This window comes from Anarhichas minor, unplaced genomic scaffold (assembly GCF_050575085.1).
Source record: "Anarhichas minor isolate MPS153535 unplaced genomic scaffold, ASM5057508v1 ptg000024l, whole genome shotgun sequence".
NCBI lineage: Eukaryota > Metazoa > Chordata > Actinopteri > Perciformes > Anarhichadidae > Anarhichas > Anarhichas minor.
In genome coordinates, this window is record NW_027466470.1 from 12,500,550 (window position 1) to 12,521,965 (window position 21,416).

Sequence of the window (21,416 nt, forward strand, 5' to 3'; positions counted from 1 at the left end):
CGTCCCTGCAATATTTGCAAAGCTTGCAGTATTTACAGAATTTGCTGTGATATCAGCAGGCATCCACTATCACAAGAAGTGATGCATGAATATTTCATAAAGAGAGCTACTTACAAGACAAGGTGTCACTTTGGCAGCATTTTCCTATCTCAACACTAAAATACTGTATGAATATTAACGAAAACCTGCAAAAGAATGTGAAACTAAGTAAACGACTAAACAAATGAATAGGAATGCAAATACACAAGTAAGGGACTTGATTAATTATGTGAATAAGAACCATTCCATTCCATCAGCCCAAAGGTCAGTACACACTAACAACTGACCACCAAATGTCCAAAATCAGTCAGCTTAAGATAAGGATGCGGACTTTGAAAATGCAACTCCTTCCATACGAGCTTCCTCTGCTGCCTTCTGGCCTTGGTGTTTTAATTAATAAAATCCAAACAGAGAGACAATATAATCCCCTTTGTGACTTTACTCTCCCTTCACTGACTCATCCAGTGGAAGCTAATTCTCTTCAAGTTCCTCATTTGAATGTCCTCATTGAACCAGTGACAGAAATTCTCCTATTTCATCGTGGCCTCTTAATGTATAAGTAATTGGATCATATTCTCAGCCCCTGCTCCTCCTAGTTCAAAACCAAATTATCTGTGTGTGCTGCAGATGTCCCCACAGGGCAGAGCAGAATAATAGAGCATACAGCCTGTCAGCTGTGGTTTAGCCCGTGGATAACCTCAGCACTACGAGTGAGCTACTTCAGCTCAGGTCAGAACTGAGCTGGGTAAGCAAACAACAGGACAAACATTTAAAAACGAATGCACACACACACGCGCACACGCACGCACACATTTCTCTTTTTATGGATCTCAAACACACACAAAGTCACCCTTCAGTGTAAGCAAATGCTTATTTAAAATGCTAGCTAACTCTTCGTTTAAGCACCGAATCTAATTTCTTTACATGATGTACTTTTTAACGTGTATTTCAAGGTTTTATTTTGGGAAAGTTTTCCACTAACCCTTCAGCAGTTAACGAGTTACAATGCCAGGGTTTCAAATCTCAAACAGACTAACAACCCTAATCCATGTTTACCTTGGGTGTGTTTAGTTTATCTTAAAGCACCACCCTGCAAGCAAGGTTCAGTTTGTAGAGATTCAACCACCAGAATGATTTGCAGCTTCTCCTAAAAAAAATGATGGTTCAAGGGGGTCGGTTTACCATCTCCCTTCCCATACTACCTTAAATCCCCATGCTGATGCAAAAACCACAAAAACACAAAGATCTGATGAACATAAAAAAATAAAAAAAAACTCCGGTACATAGTCTTATATAGCAAGACTGGGAAGGAAACAGTGGAGCTGCAACGCAAATACCACAAAAGCAGCAGAGAAGGAAGGTCGGGGACACAGCTACAGAACAACACAGCAATGACACTGAGTGCTTAAAGAGACTGGGGGTCAGATCTGGGCAAAACAGGGACTACCTCATGTCTATAACATCTATAACTGTAATCATAGTCATGACATGGATTAAAAACTATAAATTGTGATATATTATACTTCTATTTTTTTTCTCATCTCCAAGAATGTTGCCTGAAATTCTTGACAATGTAAGGCTTTACTTCCTTCTATCATGGTGTAACCAATAACAATAATTACAATAATTATTATGTTGCGAAACGAAAAACCTGTGAAATACCTGCTATGACATGTTAAAATGTCAGCTGTGAAAAATGTTTCCTGTGAAGCATACTGAGAAGATCTTCTTGTTCACAAGATTGTCGTCCTTTTTTGCCTTCCATATTTACAGAAGTAATTAAACAGCTAAATAAATAAATAGCCTGTTTGTGGTTTGATTTGCTCGAGTGCTTGAAATAAACTGACATATCACATTGTTTTCTTTGCCCAGATCTGCTAATGTCAACACAATACAAGCAGCTGTAGGAGGGCAGCCACAGAGTCCTACTTGGCAACGATAACCACAGGACTACGATGCAGGGGACGGTGACGTTTATACAGAGCGAGCCAGCAGCTCACTGGTTCACACGCCCTTACTTGAGGCGAACCTCCAGGTGAGAAGCCTTGATTGGAGACGGGGGAGGTCGGAGACTGATTGGCAGAGGATCCGACCCTACTGCGGTACTGTTGAAGGGACGAGGCCTGATACAAGAGGATACGTTGGAGTTATACACATTGGAGGATGTTCTTTACTGGCGTCTGTGTGTGTCAGAGTCCTCATGCTGGATATGGAGCTTTGCTTGTATTACTGTAGGTTATCCAGTTTACCTTTCGCCATCCTGACCCGAGGAATCAATAATATATTGATTCGCTGTTTTTAATGGTTGTAACCCAGCATACTAGAATCGAATGCTGAAATACAGCATAATTACAGTAATGACCGACATGTACCACATGTCACATCAATGCATCAATAATACTGAGAAAAGATCTGGGAGACACACAGAAAGCTACAGGGGATTAATTAGGAGAGGGGAAATGTTGCCAGCAATCCAAGTTAAGCGAGCAAATATTGTAAAACTGGAGGATCAGTGAGAGCCGACTCTCTTTTGTTCTGTTCTGTCATGCCTGCTCTTTTCAATTTACTCATCCGACTAAATCAAAAGAAGAATATTTGCACATGCTCAAAAAAAAAAGGAAAGATTTCTATTCTGATCACAATATCAACTACACAACCATAAGTGTGGAAGGAAAATAAAGCTTACTATCATAGCAAATAACAGATAAACTATCAAGTCACTCAGATTTAGAGGTGCACCAAATGAGATTGATAATCTCTTATCACTCAAAAGCCTACAGGAGTTCGGATCTCCACGTTCCTAATCAATTAATAGACAGATACGATATCAAAATATTGGTAGCATGAGATAGAGAAGCGACAAAGCAGTTCAAGGCCTCTAGATACAGATATAAACGAGTGCAATTATCATTTATAGAGCAGACCTGTTTGAACTCTCATTAAACTGAAAGAAGTATTTTCCATCTTGCCGTGACTGGATTTGCTTTAGACCTCAAATCTACAGTTTAGAAACGGAGTCAAACATGGAAAGCCACCTCTGAAAACAAAGTGGTGCATAATATATATATACTGAAGAGTGTAGTAAGTGTGGTTAAATTAACAGAAAGTTAGATGTAAGCTGGTGTCTTGCTGTGTCTCTTCACAATGTTTCACTTGACCCCACGCTGCAATAAGTGAGACCAAGAGAGCGTAGGCCACTTCATCATTTCTGCAGGAATCCAAACACATTCCCACTGCAGCAGAAGAACAGCAGCAAGAGCCAAGATCTGAAGGACGCGCAGCGATTTGCAAAAAGCATTTAGATTCCTTGATGTTTTGCTTTTTATTTAATTAATTTGTACTTTTTGTCAGTGTGTACCTTCACAATTTCAGGAAGGAAATGCGAACCAACTAGGAAGACCCAGTCATCACTTTGATTACACTGATGTGATGCAGACAGACGAGTCCACTGCTCACCGTGTTCATGTCCATGGTCATGTTGGCCTGTGAGGACGTCAGGTTGTCTGACGTGGAGCAGGAGTTCACGGAGGACGCCAGCTGGACCAAACCCGTCTGCTGCAGAATAGAGAGCAGGGTTATAGATAGATACAGACATCGTGTCATCAGACAAGTATGACTTTATAGTTTTAATATTGGCTTATCATAGATTAAGTACATCACTTTTATAGTATGTTGGCAGACATACTATAACATCTTGAACCTGTTTTACTACAATGCTTTCATAAATAGATTTGTGGAATCCTGTCTTTACCTCTTCTTTACATTATGTGTTTACGTCAACGTAAATGTCACTACTCAAATATTGATAACTGTATAAAGAGAACATAACATTACTCAGAATAAAACATCATAGAGGCCTCATGTTTTAACTCCTGAGCAAATAAACAAATCATGTTTTGAATCATTATTTTTATTATTCATGAACTGCTGCTTCTGTGCTTCAGAGCAAATCTTCATCAAAATGTTGTTGTTTTTTTTCCAGGAAGTGTTGATCTGAGGACAGTTCAGAGCTGGTTGTGATTGCAAGAATGAACGAACCGATGGAGTGAGTGCTGGAGAGACACTCACTTGCTGGTTCTGGTGGGTCTGGGACGACGGCTGCTGGTTGAAGAAGGCGTACTGGGACAGCTGCTGCTCAAGGTTCATGGCATTGATGGCCACCTGGGGGAGCACAGCAACATATAAGACGTGCTCAGTGGAGTGATTTCACCTATATAAGCTTTAAAATCAATTATTTTATATATAACTAATGAAAAATTGCTCATTCTGGGCATTGTTACGCCACAAACAAACAAAAATCAATGCGAATGTGAATGGCCGGGAATGTGTCTAAACTAAATGGTATCAACAACCCATTAAACATGCACGATTGGTTTTCTTAGGAGAGCCGAGGTCAAGGCACAGAGCACTCGGCTGTACCTGGGAGAGAGTGAGAGGCGGAGATGTTGGGGAGAGCTGCAGGTTCTGATGCTGGTGGGAGTCTCCCGCATTCAGGATGAGAGGAACCATGTCGTCCTGCCCAGGCTGCATTTCCATGGTTACTGAGGGCTGAGAGGTGTTCACTCCTACCCAGTGCACAGAAAACGGAAAAAGAGAGTTTTAAAAAGCACACGCAGAGTCAAAAAGAAATTGGCACCAGAGTGTGCTAAATGTTCAAACAAAAAGTAATTAGAATCCATATCTTTGGGAAAATCCAAAAGTTGTCTATGTTACAGCCAAAGGTGAGCAGACCGCCGTCGGTGGTTGTTACCTTGCGTGTTAGCCAGAGTCTGCGTGCTGTTGGAGGAGCTGAACGAGGCGACCACTGCATCGTCTGAGTCGAGCGGGGTTGGCAGCGGAGGAGGAAACTGGATGTTGGTCAGGTCAGGGAGAGAACCGCCAGTGTTGTGGGCTGCTGGTTTCAGTGAAGTGGTCAGCTGCTGGTCCGGAGACGGGAATATGCTGCAGAAAACAGACGGGTGCCGTGAAACTTGTTGGCGAAGACGAGCCTAATACGCCCAGCTGGCTGATGTCAACGACGAAATGAAGGCACGGAAACCTAAACACTAAGCATCTTATTACTGAGCAGCACTTGGAAATGTTTTCCAATGCAAACAACTCCAGAGATATTTGGACATCATGCATTTGGCCAATGGTGCTTTTGCTAATGCTTTGCCTCCAAGCTCTTATTGCTTTGGTAGAGTGAATGAAAATGATGTTAATTACAGTCAGATGGCTTCAATTTAAAGCTATTTTGTATTCATAGGTTGCGTTTATCGGATGTGAGTAAACGTGCACTTAATTTGAATAAATACCATTTACACTTCACCATCCAAGATTAGGACTTAGGAAAACATTTGCTCGCACCAGTTCCAAACAGGAAAAACAGGAAAATACTCACTGGATCCCTGGACACTCGGACCTTGAAATGTTCTATAGAGAAAAAATAATTAGTATTGTGATGAACACAAATGAAAGTTGAGAGAGAAAAACAATTATGTGGATGTAGATGAACCACCTTTTTGCACTCCCAGTTCTGGTTTTGTCCATCTTCATCAGTCTCTTGTTTAATTGCTTCAGCCCCTGGTACGGTGAGCAGGAGAACTGGAGAGATGGAAAAATAATAACAAAAATCTCCTTCGTCTCTTGGGTTTACAGATGTCCAGACTGTTTGAGCTTATAATAATCACAGCCCACATGTCCTCGGTTAATATGATCCAAGACAAAAGCACAAAGAAAAAAAGGAAGGAAGAAAAATGAAAAGAGAGCAAAAAGATAAAAAACTGAAATACTGAATGGCAATAATGGCCGAACACCAAATAAATGTCTCCAAGGAGATTTATACAAAGTCAATCAAAGTGCTCCTGAAATTGAAATTCTTCAGACACTTGGATGCACTCCTCCTTTTCCTCCTCTGCCTTCAAAGCCACATTCAGACCATGACATCACAAACGGTAGTGCACTCGACTGAACCACCAAGAGACAGCAGCAAAACACCACAGCAAATAAACAGGCCGACATCAAAACAGCCCCACCCACCAACAGCGACTGCAGATATTAAGATTTTAAGTTTTAATTAACAACGTTGACATGTACCTCTTTTTGGCTGGAGCTCCTGTGATCCTCCAGTGAAAGAGGCTTGCTGGGCAGGAGTTAGTGTGCTCTGGTGCAGTGCTGAGTCAGAGTTTGTCCTGCAGCACAAGAATAAAAAATAAAAAAAAAGATATCACAAAGTGAATTGTATAGTCAAATCTAAGAAAGAAATACTGTCTGTTGTTAAGCAAAGGAACTATACATCTTATATGAGTTCAAGCTTCAAACCAGGTAGAACATAGAGCTGCAACGAATAGTCGACTAATCGATTGACAGAAAAATAATCACCAACTGTTTTCGCTGGTTTAAGCCTCTCAAATATGGAGATTTCCTACTTTTCACTGATTTATATTAAACTGAATATCTTTGAACTGACCAAACACGACATTATATACATAAAGACATCATCTTGGACTGACTGGGATAGAAACTGGCATTGACATTTTTCACTATTTTCTCAAATTTGATAGACCGAACAATTAATAGATTAAGGCCGAAATTTATCTGCAGATTAAGCGATAGATTTGAGATTTATTTGTGTGCACAATTAAACAAAGCAACAGAAATACAACAACAAAGAAAACAAAGCAAGTTGTAACACAAGGATCTAGAATAATCTGAATGTGATCCTGCATATTTTAATGGTTTATGATAAAAGAAATCTAAAGGCAGCATTTTCTCCATGACAGCAATCTGTGAAAGTAAGTCACTAAATGTGTGATTATGCAACATGTTTCCATAAATCAGTTAGGAGTATAATCACTATGTTCCCAGTTTGTTTTGTATTGACCTGACCTTGCATCTTCTATCCTCCAGGAAATAAATAGTGCAAAGCAGTGTGATTTAAGTCAGAATTAATAAGTTTAAATATAATCACAACTAGTAGAAAACACTAAGATATGACTTTTTGAGGTCCAAGGACAGAAGATGTTGTACATATTGGAAAAACCCCTGAGGCAAATTTGTGACATTGGGCTGTATAAATAAAGTTGAATTGAACAGTATAAACAGGGCGCGTGTTTCATCCCTAGAGGCTGTCTTACCTCCTCCAGCTGGTATCAGGTGGTGGTGACAGATATACTGAACCATATGGACAGCTGTCAATGTGAGAGCGCAGGTTAAGAAAATACAGCTGGAGACTGGAAGTCTTGGCACATTCGATGTGTTCACACAAGCGGATGAAATCAAGAAGCACAGTGCTGGCAGTGCTTTAAATAAACCAGCGGTAGGTGATAGCAGTGAGGCATAATGAGCAGTGAGCTTAACATCACGCTCTGATATTTGTCGAGGCCTAATCTATAATACTGACCGGCTCATTGTACATGCTGCTTATTACGAACACAGTCATAATTTGGTTTTAATTAATTGCAAGCGGAAGTCGTTTACAAGCATGCAAAAAAACAAGTTCAGTAATTCTGCAGCTATATAAACATCTGTAACACCCATGAGCAACATTTAGGCACGTGTGTAACCAGAGTAAAGAAATCCTACATAACAACATGCATCTTCTAAAGTTTTATAATCTCTAATAAAAATGATTTCATAGTAGCCCAGTGATCCTATGCAGAAACAAGGAGCGCCTGCTCATTAACTTGATTCAATTACACATAATCAACACACAAACTAAATGTAAATATTAATATTACTGTTCCTATAGCTAATTTTAGGCCGGGACAACTTACAACTTAGTTATTTTTTACTACGAGTAAGAGTGACATCAAAGGTCTATTCAACCAGAATAATCAGTTTTCTGCATCTAACCTCAGTACCTCCATAAACAGCATAATAAGCAGACGGTGTTATTATTATTAAAGGATATCTGGCGTCCATGTTTGTCAATAGACAGGGGTTTTTGGTGGGGGGATGTGATGCGGCTCCGGTCCCGGTAGACTCTGTCCACCAGCCCGTGGTGTCGCGTCGATCTGTTCGCGTCAAGCCCTGAATTCTGTCAAACAAAAGAAAGAAAAAATAAACTGAACTGCATTACATTTCATCTCCAAGTCACCTTTTTTTTGTGTGTGTGTGTGAGGGTTTAGAACATCAGTCCGCTGTATTGGACAGTACTGAATATGAAATTAAAACACAACTAAATCCTTTCTTACGCTTGGAAGTCATTCATTTCAATAAAAGTATTGCAGTAGTTCATGTAGTCAAGCTCCGTAACACTGTCCTTGAAAATAAACCTGTGATCTGAGCTCTTGCATTAAATGAGCTGCATGTAGAACACGGATGAAAGTCAGTAGAGCTTTGGGCAAAAAGGACGACAGGAAATTGGAAAAAATAAGTATTTTCTTGAGTAATAATTGCATGAGACATCATTCATCATGATTCATGGAGGAACCTTGATGGGGAAACAAAAGCCAAGTCCCACCACCCTCCGTCTTTAAAAACATCCATATAAGTACTTCCTTTACTTGAGTTGTTGGTTATCGATGGGAGGGTCTCAGTCAGATTTACCTTTATATCTCAGTCCCCACAGAATCATATTTTGTAGTAAACGTAAAAGAAAATTTCTGAACAAGCTACTACATTATATACCATTACATTCTACTTAGTTTAAGTCGTTTGCATCTTTCCACACATGCATGTCACGACAATATATTGTATACGTACGTATATTATAAGGATGGCAATGGAAACATGAAGATATATAGGACACAGGTGTTCTGCCCTACTGCGCTGCAGTACTAGATCAGCATTTCTGTTTAAGTTTAGAAATTCCATATCTTGGTGTTAAGCTTCAATATCTTCGGACGCCTAGAGCAAGAGGACGTGGTTCCAGTGCATTTTGGGAGCTCTTCTCTCTCATATATACAGACTGGCAGAGTTGACAGCATTGCCAAAAATCACACAGAACAATAAAAACACTTAGTGTGGTTATCAGCACTGGAAATAATGTTTGGAATGTGAGTTCATTGATTTAAACTGGCTCAACCACGTTTTCCACAACTTGTGTTGGACACACGGTAACATTAAAAAGAATGTGGAAATTAAGCGGCGGCACTATAACAAGGATTTAATGATGAAAAGCAGTCTGCATCATTTTTATTCTTGTCATCACATACAACCTTGAATATTCTTCATTTTTAGAATATTCATTATTACGCAATTTAAAAAAGTTTCCCTTAGTAACCTTATTATTGTCCTTCACAAACTTAATAAAAAATAGAATTTAACATTTCCCTCCATCTTTGAAACTACTAAAGACGGAGTTAATAATGTTTCTATTAACTATTAACCACAGAAAATATTTACTTTTGGTGCTAAAAAAAAGCACACGCTGCGTGGTTGATAAGTTGTGAAAGCAATATATGAAGTTCAGAGTTATGGTTGAATTCTCTTTCTCAAGACTTTGGAGACAACGGTTATTAAAAAACACACTGTTATCTTGACTTAGAGCTCTGTTGTAAAACAGACACATAATGTAGACGGTGGGTCGGTATATTTACTCTACCTTCTGCCGTTTATTCTAAACAAAGTACTCTTGTTGCTTACACATATAAACATTAAGGATGTCACTTCCTGTGTAGAGTATTTAACCCAGGAAACAAGGATCTCATTAACCAGCTGTTTAAAAAAGCAAATGTAAACATGTGCCCCGTGTTGACTAAATACAGCAGGATATTACTCAGCCACAGAGATGGGCAAAAGGGATATTTATTTATAAGAAACAGCTGTGGATGATTACTGTAAAACAAATCCTGGTACAAATTAAATGTTCATTTGACAACATTCAATGGACATGTGTTACTCTGCATCCACTAAATTGTTGCTGAAAAGAAGAAAAAGAAATACTCCCTCACCTGAAAAGACATATCCATCGTGCCGTTTCCAATCTGATTGACATTTGGCAAAGATCCTCCATAGTACTGCCCACGGTTCGGTCCCAGCTGCAAGTACTGAGTTTTCTGAAACTGTAGCTGGAAGCAGAGAATCACCAGGTAAGACAAGAGGCCACCGTGTGAACTTTACAAAAGGAATAAATGGCTGTTTCTCAGTCTAGGTAAGTTGAGGCTCCAGGGACAGAAACACAACAAACTGGAGTAAAACACTCAACAGGCCGACATCAACCAGATGGAATCAACAATACCATTAATGATGACAGCAAAGGGGGACATTTATACACCTTTATAGTAATCCAACCTCAATCGCATGTCTTGTAATTGTGTAATAGTGTTTTACAGACGGCACAACTGAAACCATGCTTATTGATGTTTTCTGTTTTGATAGACATCCTCTGGCTAAGCTTGATGCAGGCCAGCGGTGCAATGTGAATGTAATACATTTTACATGTGAGACACTTTAGGCAGAAGCAAAGCTCGTCTGAGATAAGTCAACATGGACCGAACTCGCACATGGTTGAATTTCCAAAATGCCTTACTACAGTGTTCTTGTCCTAAAGCAACCTCCAGCTCCATTTCCCATTTGAGAGCCCATAACCGGTCAATTAAATGTTCTCATGCAAGCCCACTGCTCAGTGTTGGCAAGGCAGAAAATCAAATACGAACAATTACTACGCCTGCATCGCTGGTGTAGTTTGATAAGCCTTCGACCTCAAGAGTGCATCTCTTCAGCCACACGTGTGCCTACTCTGAGGACAAATGATTACTTATTGTAACACTTCAGGATCAGGAAGACGACGATCCAAATGTTTTTCAACCACAGCAAGACAGGAGCAGAGAGAAGAGAGACAGTGAGAAGGTGAAGGGGAGAGGTGGGGGACAGTGTGAAAAGGATGAAACTCTAAACCAGAGGCCCACTTCACACAGGTCTAACGTTGGCTCAGACAAGAGCTTCCTTCCATTTGACAATGCATTCAATGAAAATAAAGTCTACATGAGCTCTCTGGCTAACATGTCTAGACGTGTATCCTGAAATACGTGGTCATCCTGACATAACTGAGTCATCAGTTCGTAGAAATTAAACTAAATGAAATTACAATTTTGTGCTAGTCTATATATCTGGAAAAAATCCCCACATCTGCTAAAGCTTCATTTTGACTTTTAATAGTAGGAAAAGCACAGGTGTTACTGATAACATTAACAAGCTGGCATGCACAACACTAGGACCCCGACACCAAAGCAGCTAAATGGAATTCAGCCATCATTATTTGTATTCTTTACACCTGCGCTTTTCCTACTGTGACACATCAAATGGCTCCTGTGAAAAAGACTCAGTGGAAGAGTTGTTTTTTTATTTTTAAGTTTTAAGTTTTAGCCTGTTAGTCAGAGTAAATTTGCAGTTTTGATAAAGAGAGGAAAAAGAAGCTTATAAGAAAACAATCCTTGTAGCAGCAGGATATCACAGGATGACAACAGGGATGTATTCAGATATTGTTTGCACATTCTTCTTCTATACATTTGAATCATACAACAAGCACTGCAGTAGCTTCATGTGTGCTGTGTCCTTATAATCTGTCTGCCTCTCTTGCTTCCAACCAGCAGCTCGTCAGTATACTGAATCCCTGCCTCCCAAGGATTTATTTTGGAGGCCTGCACTGTATGTGGCTTAAATTTCGACATAATCTGCCAGCTTCATCTTTGGTGTGACTGTCTATCGTCACGTTGCAGTGCACACAGGCCTGAAGACCTGTCAGACAAGTTTACAAAGCCACGGTGCGGACACGCTTCGCCATGTATCACTACCGTACCTACCACACACACCTATTCTATTACAGCCTGTAACATCTTTTTGATTAATCGCCTCTTCTCTGAGAGCACGAGACGAGGAGAAAATCCTCGCTGCAGTTGGACGCGCGCTGTCAAATACGCATGCACGCCCCTTTGCTTTCCACTTGCGTGGGACAAAAAAAAAAATGTAATAACTTTTTCGCAAGAGGGACCCTGTCATTCATATCTGCATTACAGGACTGGTGCCTCCTGCCAGCTCTGTTGGTTGTCAGCTGTGCTAGAAAAAGGCTACAGCTGGCAGGAAGCGTCGTTTGTTATTGTTTACCTATGCTGCCCTGGCTGCGTGCGGCTCCGCGCTACAAATGCATATTTGACAGCTCGATGAAAACAAACGAAGAAGAGGTGGGAGACCAAATAATGAAAAAAACCAGAAGATGCGGCGTCTTTACCCTCGCTGCCCGAGTAATGCTGAGGTCTTTCATCACTTCTTCAAACGCCGCCGTCTCCTCCGCCTGCTTCTGGTTATGCAAAGCGATTTTCTCGCTGAATTTCCGCGGATTGTTCGAAGTCGCCATGTTTCGCTCTTCTGCTCCGTTTTCCTTCAATGGTCAGTGTCAAGAGACACGCAATGAGGACACACGGCTTCCGGTTAGAGAGGTTGAAGTGAGTAAAACAAAACAGCACAGCGCAGAGTAATTGCAATTTTAAAGTTGTGTTCGTGTTTTTGACCACCGGAGAGGGACACACGAGGCTGACAGAGCCACTGGCACATTATCAGATTGTTATGGCTGCAAAACATTCACCTGCTTTGTCTTTGCTCGGTTTTCACAGAGACAAAAACACTAAAATGAAAATAGACAACAATAGATACAATGTTGACAATTACGACAATGAAATGTTGAAAATAAAGACAAGTAAATAGAATAAAATAAACACCGGGGATGAAAAAAAAAAAAGAATAATAATATTAAAAAACATTTTTAAAACTTTAAAAAACCTGAGGCTGTAACATTGCTCGAAATTTAAATCCAGATTTGAAAAAATAGTTAATTTCCTTTTAAGAGATCGCTTGCCATAGCCAGTGTTTTCCTCAGTTTAGTTGCATAAAAACAGAAGGCACTTTCACCAGTAGACCTGTCCTTCTTTTATGGGACAAATATATGTTTAGCTTGCTCATTCATTCGCAACCTTCACCCCTTCACAACACTCAATAGTGAAGCTGTGAACAGCAAATGCAGGTATTGATCAAAATATTGAAATAACTAGACCTATCAACACTGCACCTGATCAGCTGACTGTTGGCTGTGTTATTATTTAGTCAAGGTATCCTTTTTCGCTTGACTAAAACTGAACAATTATCTTTTTTTTTTTGCGACATGGCATTCTTTTATTTTGAAGGCAAAATCAATCGTCTTGTTTCTTGTATCTGCGCGGTTGTCTCTGGCGGACTTGACGCAGCTGCCTCGGCTTTGCGTGCTCACGTCGCAGCGCGGGGGTGTTGTGGAGGCGCTCTGCACATCTGGACTGCGGAACAACCGCAGATTTCCCCTTTTAACACAGATTTGTTATTATTATTATTATCAGTTTTATATTTTGATTATTATTGGAAGTATCATTTCGATAGAATGTATCTTTAGGCACTGAGGTGATGTTCTCACCCGGTGTGACAAGTCTAACATGATTATTAATGTCACCAGATGGTGGATTCTGGCAAACTTTTTCACACCTAACCGGGGGTTGTGAGGAACTTGGGGATGTGTTTATGTAATAACCTAAATTCAGCTTACTTGCCTTTATATTTTTGAAGAATAATTTACCTTCCTTGTCAGGGTTGGCCTAAATGTTTGTGACATTATGTCTCAGGCCAGAAAGTGGCAATGTCTGCCTCCTCTGGAGCTGTATGTGCACCACTGCTGACTGAAGATCAAAACTGTCACAACAGTGTCTCTCCCACTGCTTTCCAGATGAATACATTCCAAAGGTGAATGAACCGTCTGTTAGAGACAAATGAGCTCTAGATGACTGAGAAATAGGTATTTCTGTCACATATTCGTGAAGCATTTACCCCATGATGCATCAATTGGGAGAAAAATACCTTTGTGTCCGTTTTTGTTTTCTCTCTGCAGTGAGAATCTCATTTTCATTTTCAGCAGCAGCAGCTTGTTCGGCCATGAAAACAGCTATATATGCACGACAGGAAAGAGGTCAATGGGCTTTATATATGATAATATATGTTTGATATATGATAATATATCCAGTTCAGTACAAACAACACATGCAAATGAAAATTCATGAGACACATTCAACATTTCAAGCATTTGTTTTGCCGAGAGTCCAAACGCCGTGCACGCCTGCCATGATTGTTTATTTTTTGTTGTCCTCACAGGCACCGAAGGCCCAGTGGAGCTGTTTCACCTGTCGCCCAGGAGAGTGTAATTTGGTTGTAAGGTAACCATGGTAACATAGAAAAAGGAAGCGACTGCAGGGCAGGTGGAGGGCAGGAGTGTGTGTGTGTGTACATTGTATTATTGCTGAATAAGTCCTCGGGGGAGGGGGGAGCCTTGAAGTTGAGCCTGTTTGTAATGCCCTGTGAAAGTGAGGAAAACCACTTTATGCAGCATGTCCTCCGCCAGATATTGTTAATGTTTATCTTATATGCAAACATCCTGCGCTAACATTATAGCAGCAACATCTCTTCGGCTTGAATTAGTGAAGTGAAACTTTCACTTCACTTTCTCAGTTAAACCTGTATGTCTGAAAGTTTCCTCTCTTGGTTTTTTATTTTCTTTTTGCACCACTTAACCACAATTTTCAGCCACTTTAGTTTTCCAAAATATATTTGCCGGTGTACAGAAAGTTGTTGGAACAATAGTGACTGTTTGTGGTATTGAGTGAAGAAAGTTCATTGGTGAGGCCTTCGTCATTGGGATTATACTCTTCACTATGAGCCCACAATGTTTCCGTTTTCATTTTAATGACACATCTTTTTTCTTGGTTCAGAAAACCCAGAAGCTTTTCTCCTAAACATAGAAACATTTTTGTGTCACCAACAATAACTGTTCTCTCTCCCAAATCATAATGTTGAGTTGAGTCCACTAATAATAATAAGAGCCAAATATGAATCATGTTCTGGGTAAATAAAAAATAGAAATAGGCATCGTAACACCCAAAAATCCAGTCAAGTCAAGTTTATTTATACAGTATACAGGATTAGGATAAGAGAAAACACAAAATATAACAATACACATAAAAAAATAAATACATGAGGAAAACCTCAGCAAAAGCAAAAGAGGAGGGATATCTCTTCTAGACTTGGCATGATATGAAGGATTAGTGAAGAGCTGAAGTGACAGATGGACCCGCCATAGGATACCTGATGTCAGGCTACTTTAATACCGTTAAGTGGTGTGAGATGCTGCTTCAACAAGATCAAAACTCTCTCACGACACCTGAGCCCTCACATGTGTGACTTTTGTTAACCAGCAGTGAGAAAGCAACCAGACAGTTATGGTTCAAAGTTAACCATTAGTTTATCCCCTTTTCTTCACATTTCCACGGAACATATATGATGGGAATAATATTCCAAAAGAAATGTAACAATATGACTTGGAGTATTGTGCATGTGGCCAGTGAAAGTAACAGCAGGGGGAGGTAAAGTACCGGTTAAACAGCCAGCATGCTTGGTTGTGTGTGTGAGGAGCTTGGTAGCACACTGAATATTCCCTTTTAACAGCTACATGATAGTTTCTCATATCGTTTATTACTGCAGCTTGATTGACAGATGAGACATAACCCTACTTTAACATTGGATGAACTTAAGCTTGTTTTGATCCCTGTGTGTTTATTGTTTATTGGAATAATAGACATTTGCATTTAACATTGCGTGAAATAATAAAATTACATCATATTGACGGTAAAACAAAACACCAACAATAATGTCAATTTATCCAAACATCCATATTGCAAAAAATCAAAGGAAGCCTATTTTACTGATCTTTTTTTCGGTGCTGTCTTCAAGAACCTCTTTACTGGCTTCTTAAAATCTTTTGTGTGGTTGCATCAAAACGATGACATTTCTGAACAAAGTTAATATCTTCAACCTTCAGCCGCGTGAGATCAGTGTGCGTTTTATGTATACTTGCTCTTACTGAACAGCAAAGTGCTAATCATGCCGCTCTATTGAATCTTTGCCCAATCTTTTTTGGCAGCACTTCACCAGATTACTGATCAGTAATGAAGATAAGACAACTATGGCTTGTATCACCTGCAAGGTGCAAATCGGACTAAGACATGGGGAGCGCCTTATGGAATAGATATCCCTCTTCACATTTTTTGCAGCTACTGTTTGTGTGACGTCCCCAGGACAGTTGCTCATCAAGCGTGACCCCCAATAGTTTAGCGTCACTGACCTGAGAGACATAATTGATTTATCAATTTTAGTAAATTCTTTAGTATATTATTTAAATCAGCAACATTATAGTTTACGATATATACACAGTTGTATCGTTAACAGACATTGGCGTTTATCTAAAACAAGTGGCAAATAATTCATAAATATAGAGAAAAGTATTTCCCCTCGGGGACACCATACTTTACCCTCCTTAATTCAGACCAAAACTACCGTTTTAGAAAATCTTTGTGTGTGTGGTGTGTGTGTGTGTGTGTGTGTGTGTGTGTGTGTGTGTGTGCTATAAACTAACTTTTTCTCATTTAAGTTTTTATTCGTCCAAACACACATCATACACAGAACGTCCAAAGTTCAGATTTGTGTTCTGCCAACTAGCACATATTTATTAAGATAATGCCTCGTTGCAAAACAATTGATCAGGGATGTGCTGAAGTTCACATCATGGAGAATATGTGCAATGTACAGAGATAATATAAATCTGTGAATGTAGGTTTTATGTGTTGAAGCCGGTTCATGAAACTCTGATATTGATCATGAATTTTTTATTTAATTTGATTGTTTTTTGTGGTTATCTTGTAGAAATATATTTTAGGTCATGACTTTATATTTATTGCTGATGAAAGTGGTTTGAATATAAAAACAACAACAGTGTTTTCTTTGAACTTGTTTGGTACTTTTTATTGCACTTTATACAAATGAATCATCAGAACTCTTAAAGAAAACCGATAAGTGAGATGAGCACATTCAATTAAATCCTTTTGTTTTTGTTGATGTTATTGAATTATTTTTTAGATGTTCAACTGGGGGAACCGGAGCACCCGGAGAAAACCCGATCCTGCCACCACAGTAGTCGACACACAAAGTGAGAGAGGCTCAGGTCCGTGGAATCGAACCCTCGCCTTCTAGCTGTGTGTGGACCACTGAGGTGGCTCTGAGAGCTCGAGTCCTGCTCCACATCTGTAACCTCCTGCTCCACTGGTCTCTGTCCCTCTATGATGAAGGGCAGAGGACAGGAGGAGACCTGTATGTGATGCAGGACTGTAGCTCTTTGTTGGATTCAAGGTGAAAAGAAAACCCTAAAAGTTGCCTTCACCCACACGACACCGCCCTTCTCTCCTCGCCTGCAGACGTTGGCAATGGCTCGGCCCACGGACGAGAAGAACTTGCCATCAAATGTTTTTTGTTGGAGGAGGCGATGCAGTTTTCAAGTGCCACGTCCCCACATCTCAAACAGAGCAGCACCATTGTTGCATTGCGGCGAACGTCCTGGCATGTGTGTGAAGAGGATGTTACTCGGCTCCTGTGTCATTATCATGGTGAGAAGTCCCTTCGTCATCGGAACCACACAATCCTGGTTTCCAGCCTGTGGTTTGTCAGCAGCCAATTTGTACCAGTTCTCGAGGTATTCGAAGTAGTCGTTTGATTCTCTTTTTCTGAACCATTTACGTAAATTGTCAGCGATTGTGCTGAGGTCACTGCTGAGTTCACTTTTGGTGTCTCTTTTGAATTTGGTCTTCAGTTGACCCAGTATGCGACCGAGACATGTTTTGGCTTTCTCCTGCAGTTCTTTAATAACTTTCTTAAGAACATTATTGTCCAGGGTCCTGTAAAATTACAGACTCTGAAACTCAGAGTCTGACATGTCATCCAAGAGAGGATCAGTGATGTCACTCAACTTTCTCTTAATTATTTCCTCGGGAGATGGAATACTTTCTGTCTCAGTCAGGTCTGATGAGACCTTCTCCCGGGTTTCTGGTCCCTCATCACTGTCTGCACTTTCACACTGGACTTTGTCTTTGCTGTCCAGAGCACCGATTGTGTCTCCCAGACTGTCTTCTTCAGAGACCATGTTTTTGCTCTTTACCTCTGTAAAGTTTGTGGCTTCGTAAGTGGTCAGCATGGCTTTGGATAACGTATTTATTAGGTCCAATAACAGTTCTACCATCAGAACTCTGGTGGTGGTGTCTGGCGTGCTTTCACCAGTTCCCACTGTTCCTCTGTCAGCCTATTAAAAAAGGCCTTGAACTGTGGCAGAAAGATCTCCTCCATCTCCTCTGTCTGTGCTGTTTGTGATGCATTATAGCGATTGTTGATTTATTATGGCCGATGATCTTGAGCTCTGAGACTTCTCTCTAAGTCTGTTTAAAAGTGAGAAGACGACATAATGTGTCCTACTTATAGAGTTGAAAGGATGAAAGCCATGAAGTCACACATGAGCCCAGCTGAAGACAAGCAACTCCCAAGCAACCTTTGCTATAGGCAACGGCGGTGCAACCAACTGGCTACAGCTGATCTACTGTCTGAGCGATTATCGTCGCTTTCAAAATGAACCACAACGACAGAAGTTAAGGTGCCTTCACACCAATTCATCGAGGAGTGTTCACCGTGTCGAGCTGGTTTACTACAGCTGTACGGACACGAAATAAACTGATTTAGCTGCGATTTAACTGCAAATATTTATTTATTTATTCGGATTACTCCTCCTCTGCTGGTGAAGTGTCACTTTCTATAATCAATCAGTTAATCAATCCATGTGTGTGAGGCTTGTCAGACTGCAAAAAAAAAAAAAGATAAATAACCGTGAAAATAATAAACAAAACCGCAGAATGAATGAAATAAAATAGAAAAATAATAATAAAAAATAAATAATATTAATAATAATAACATAAAATAAAAATAAATAAAAAATGACATTCATCACTTAACTTGAAGGCAGCTACAAGAGCTTTTAACTATAGTCAGAGGGGAAACATATCTATAGAGTCATCAGATTTAATATAATAGTAATTCAGCTCCTGTCAGCAGCTGTCTATTTTCAGAAAGAGCTTTTACAGGAAATCTTCTGGTTTTAGCACTTTCATTGTCCATTTCCACGATTTAACAAAAAGGGAACTCCACTGTTGCGAGTGTAAGTTGTTAAAGAGAAACTACATGAGTTCACTCTCGACCCAGACCTGGACGCACAACGTTGAAGCCTTGTATGGTACGTTCAATGATTTTATTTGTGTACACTTGGACAGAAGAATGTTTGACTTGGCTTACAATACATGTTTTTTACAGCATTTCCTGGAGTGTATTGAGAAGTTAATCATTGTTGACTGAATTTAATTATTTTAATTCGTTTTTCTATTTTCCTGTAATAAGACTTCATGACAATGTAGAGTTTTTTTCTTTTTAAATAAACAATAATAACCGACAAAAAACATTTTAGTAGATTTTCAAGAAATGTTTATTCTTTCAAATGACTATATATAATAGTTTGAGCAATGCCATGCACTCACTCAGTTTCATTCCTTAACTTTCATACTTGCAGATCATGACTGTCAACAACACTTGTGTCCATGGAAATGGCACCGCCACATGTCCGGCCCCCAGCAGCTACAGTACAGGTCTGGCTCTTGGGCTGACATTCTTCTTTATACTGCTACTGAGCGTAGCTGGTGCGATTGTGTACAAATACCACAGTAAAATGAGGAGTATGTTGCAGTTTGGACAAAGGAGAAGCCACAAAAAAAAGCAGGACTACACAGAGACACCACCAGAGGATTCCCATCAGTATGTCAGTACGATCGGTGAACAGTCAACAGGACAGAACCCTATTTATGAAAACCTGACAACGCGAACGACTGGATACAACAGGCCTGCTTTAAACAGGTAAGCTGTGCTTGAAGTATTTTCATATTTTAAGTCTTAGAGTTTTAGAGGAAATGTTGAGGCTGAAATGACATGAAACTGCTGCGGTCCTAAAAGAGATCAGAACGGAAACAGATGAAGAAGCATCTGTGGTTGGTTTGAATTTCCCCATTTTGCACAATCATGATGTAATATATGCACACAATTTGGCTGGCGTCTGGATGTGGAATTGAATCTCTTCCCCTGTTGTTTCCTATGTTTTAGAATCAATTAATCAAACATGCCAGCTGATGATTCAGTGCGGGATTTTTTTTGTCTGCGCAAGAATAGAAACCGGGAGAAGAAATGCACACAGTTTACTTAATATTTGCCTTGTGTCACAATGGTTTTTACATCAGAAAAAGTCCTCCATTATCTGCTACACTTAATTGCTTCTCTGCAGGTTGCCCAGTGAAACTGAAGAGGATGTGTACTTGCAGTGTGATTCACCAGATGATGCAATATACGGCAATGATCCGGCGTGTAACCTCTCCATCCTCCCAGACTCCCAAGAAGAAGACGTGTATATTGTGCCAAATTCATAGGACACATCGCTATTCATTGCTTATGCTATAAATGTGCATTGTTACAAGGCAAAAAAGGTGCTGCTGCTTTTTGATAGCGATGACCTGTCAACAAAACAAAAAATACTGTATTTCCTGGAGCATATGGATATTATACAGATTATTTTATCGCTATATCTTATTGTTTAATAAGTGTAAATAGGATTACATGCATAAGCTGTTCTGTATATTCTGCTTACTGTGATCTTTTATTGCTCCTGCTTTTGGCACAGTTATATTCAATGCACTGTACTGCAAATTACCACACCTTGACAACAATCCAAGTTAATAATGTTGTATATGGCTTGATCTATTGATACTTCCAGAATTACCGATTCACACTTGTGTAGTAAAGTCATGCATGTATTCTGCTGTCCTTTTTTTGTATCAACAATTTGGATTTGCCCTGAGAAACATTTTAGCTGCATAGACAATTCATATTTAACTTGAGTTATTTTCCTAGTTAACAGGTAAATATAGAAATAAATAAATCTATAAAAAACAAATGACTTTTTTGATGCATTGAAAAATGAAGGGGTATATGTGAATATGAAATGCTCAATATGCATGCATGTCTAAGTAGGTGAATTTGTGTACATTTAAGATTATGTAGTATCCATTATGTTTTGTAGAAAAGCGACAGATCTCCTTTATGTGGCCAATATGCTTCTTCCACGAGCACATTTTTAATATGAATCAAAAGTTGTTGGAATTAAATTATTCTGTTTGATCATTGAAACTTGATTTGCTCTCATTAGAAATGTTCCTAATGGTTATTACCAGCCACAACACGAATTATATACATTTAGTAGAATTACAGAATAGTTATGGACTATTTGTGAGGGTTGTGTTATTATGATAATTAGATTATGAAGATGAAACACAAATAACACAATATTTAGAACATTTTCCAAGTGCATTTTAATTTCAACTGTCATGTTCATCGAGGCTTTAACTAATAGCCACACACACAGAACATTGTGCCATAGGTTTTAGAAAAACATGTCTACAAAAATCCACATTGTTATATGT

The 21,416-nt window shown here is 39.5% G+C and overlaps 1 protein-coding gene and 2 long non-coding RNA genes across 9 annotated transcripts in view; 2 read left to right on the plus strand and 1 right to left on the minus strand.

Annotated features, from left to right (window-relative positions):
- The window catches only part of LOC142956738 (uncharacterized), an 18,352-nt gene extending 10,253 nt beyond the window's left edge, over positions 1-8,099 (plus strand). The window contains exons 3-5 of the long non-coding RNA XR_012956045.1: positions 1,912-3,649; positions 4,022-4,179; positions 4,422-8,099. This is a non-coding gene — a long non-coding RNA (uncharacterized LOC142956738). The remainder of the gene's footprint in view (positions 1-1,911; positions 3,650-4,021; positions 4,180-4,421) is intronic.
- Positions 1-12,382, minus strand: part of LOC142956735 (CREB-regulated transcription coactivator 1-like) — an 18,853-nt gene extending 6,471 nt beyond the window's left edge. The window contains exons 1-12 of one of the 4 annotated variants that reach the window (XM_076098469.1): positions 12,191-12,382; positions 9,915-10,031; positions 7,929-8,056; positions 7,155-7,214; positions 6,115-6,209; positions 5,537-5,622; positions 5,420-5,451; positions 4,790-4,980; positions 4,459-4,604; positions 4,108-4,200; positions 3,496-3,591; positions 2,058-2,162 (exon numbers count right to left, since the gene is read on the minus strand). In XM_076098469.1, coding sequence (XP_075954584.1) covers positions 2,058-2,162; positions 3,496-3,591; positions 4,108-4,200; positions 4,459-4,604; positions 4,790-4,980; positions 5,420-5,451; positions 5,537-5,622; positions 6,115-6,209; positions 7,155-7,214; positions 7,929-8,056; positions 9,915-10,031; positions 12,191-12,316 — 1,275 coding nt within the window. In that variant the 5' untranslated portion in view covers positions 12,317-12,382. Of the gene's footprint in view, positions 1-2,057; positions 2,163-3,495; positions 3,595-4,107; positions 4,201-4,458; positions 4,605-4,789; positions 4,981-5,419; positions 5,452-5,536; positions 5,623-6,114; positions 6,210-7,154; positions 7,215-7,928; positions 8,057-9,914; positions 10,032-12,190 lie in introns of all 4 variants that reach the window. The other 3 variants (XM_076098468.1, XM_076098471.1, XM_076098470.1) reach the window with 3 other exon arrangements.
- On the plus strand, positions 11,928-21,128 carry LOC142956739 (uncharacterized). Of its 4 annotated transcripts, XR_012956047.1 has the most exons (5): positions 11,928-12,404; positions 13,892-13,945; positions 14,128-19,132; positions 19,463-19,803; positions 20,225-21,128. It is a non-coding gene; the product is annotated as an uncharacterized LOC142956739 (long non-coding RNA). The 4 variants fall into 4 exon arrangements; XR_012956046.1 differs by having other exon boundaries at positions 14,128-19,803; XR_012956049.1 differs by lacking the exon at positions 13,892-13,945 and having other exon boundaries at positions 14,128-14,189; positions 16,942-19,803.
- The last annotated feature ends 288 nt before the right edge of the window (positions 21,129-21,416 follow it).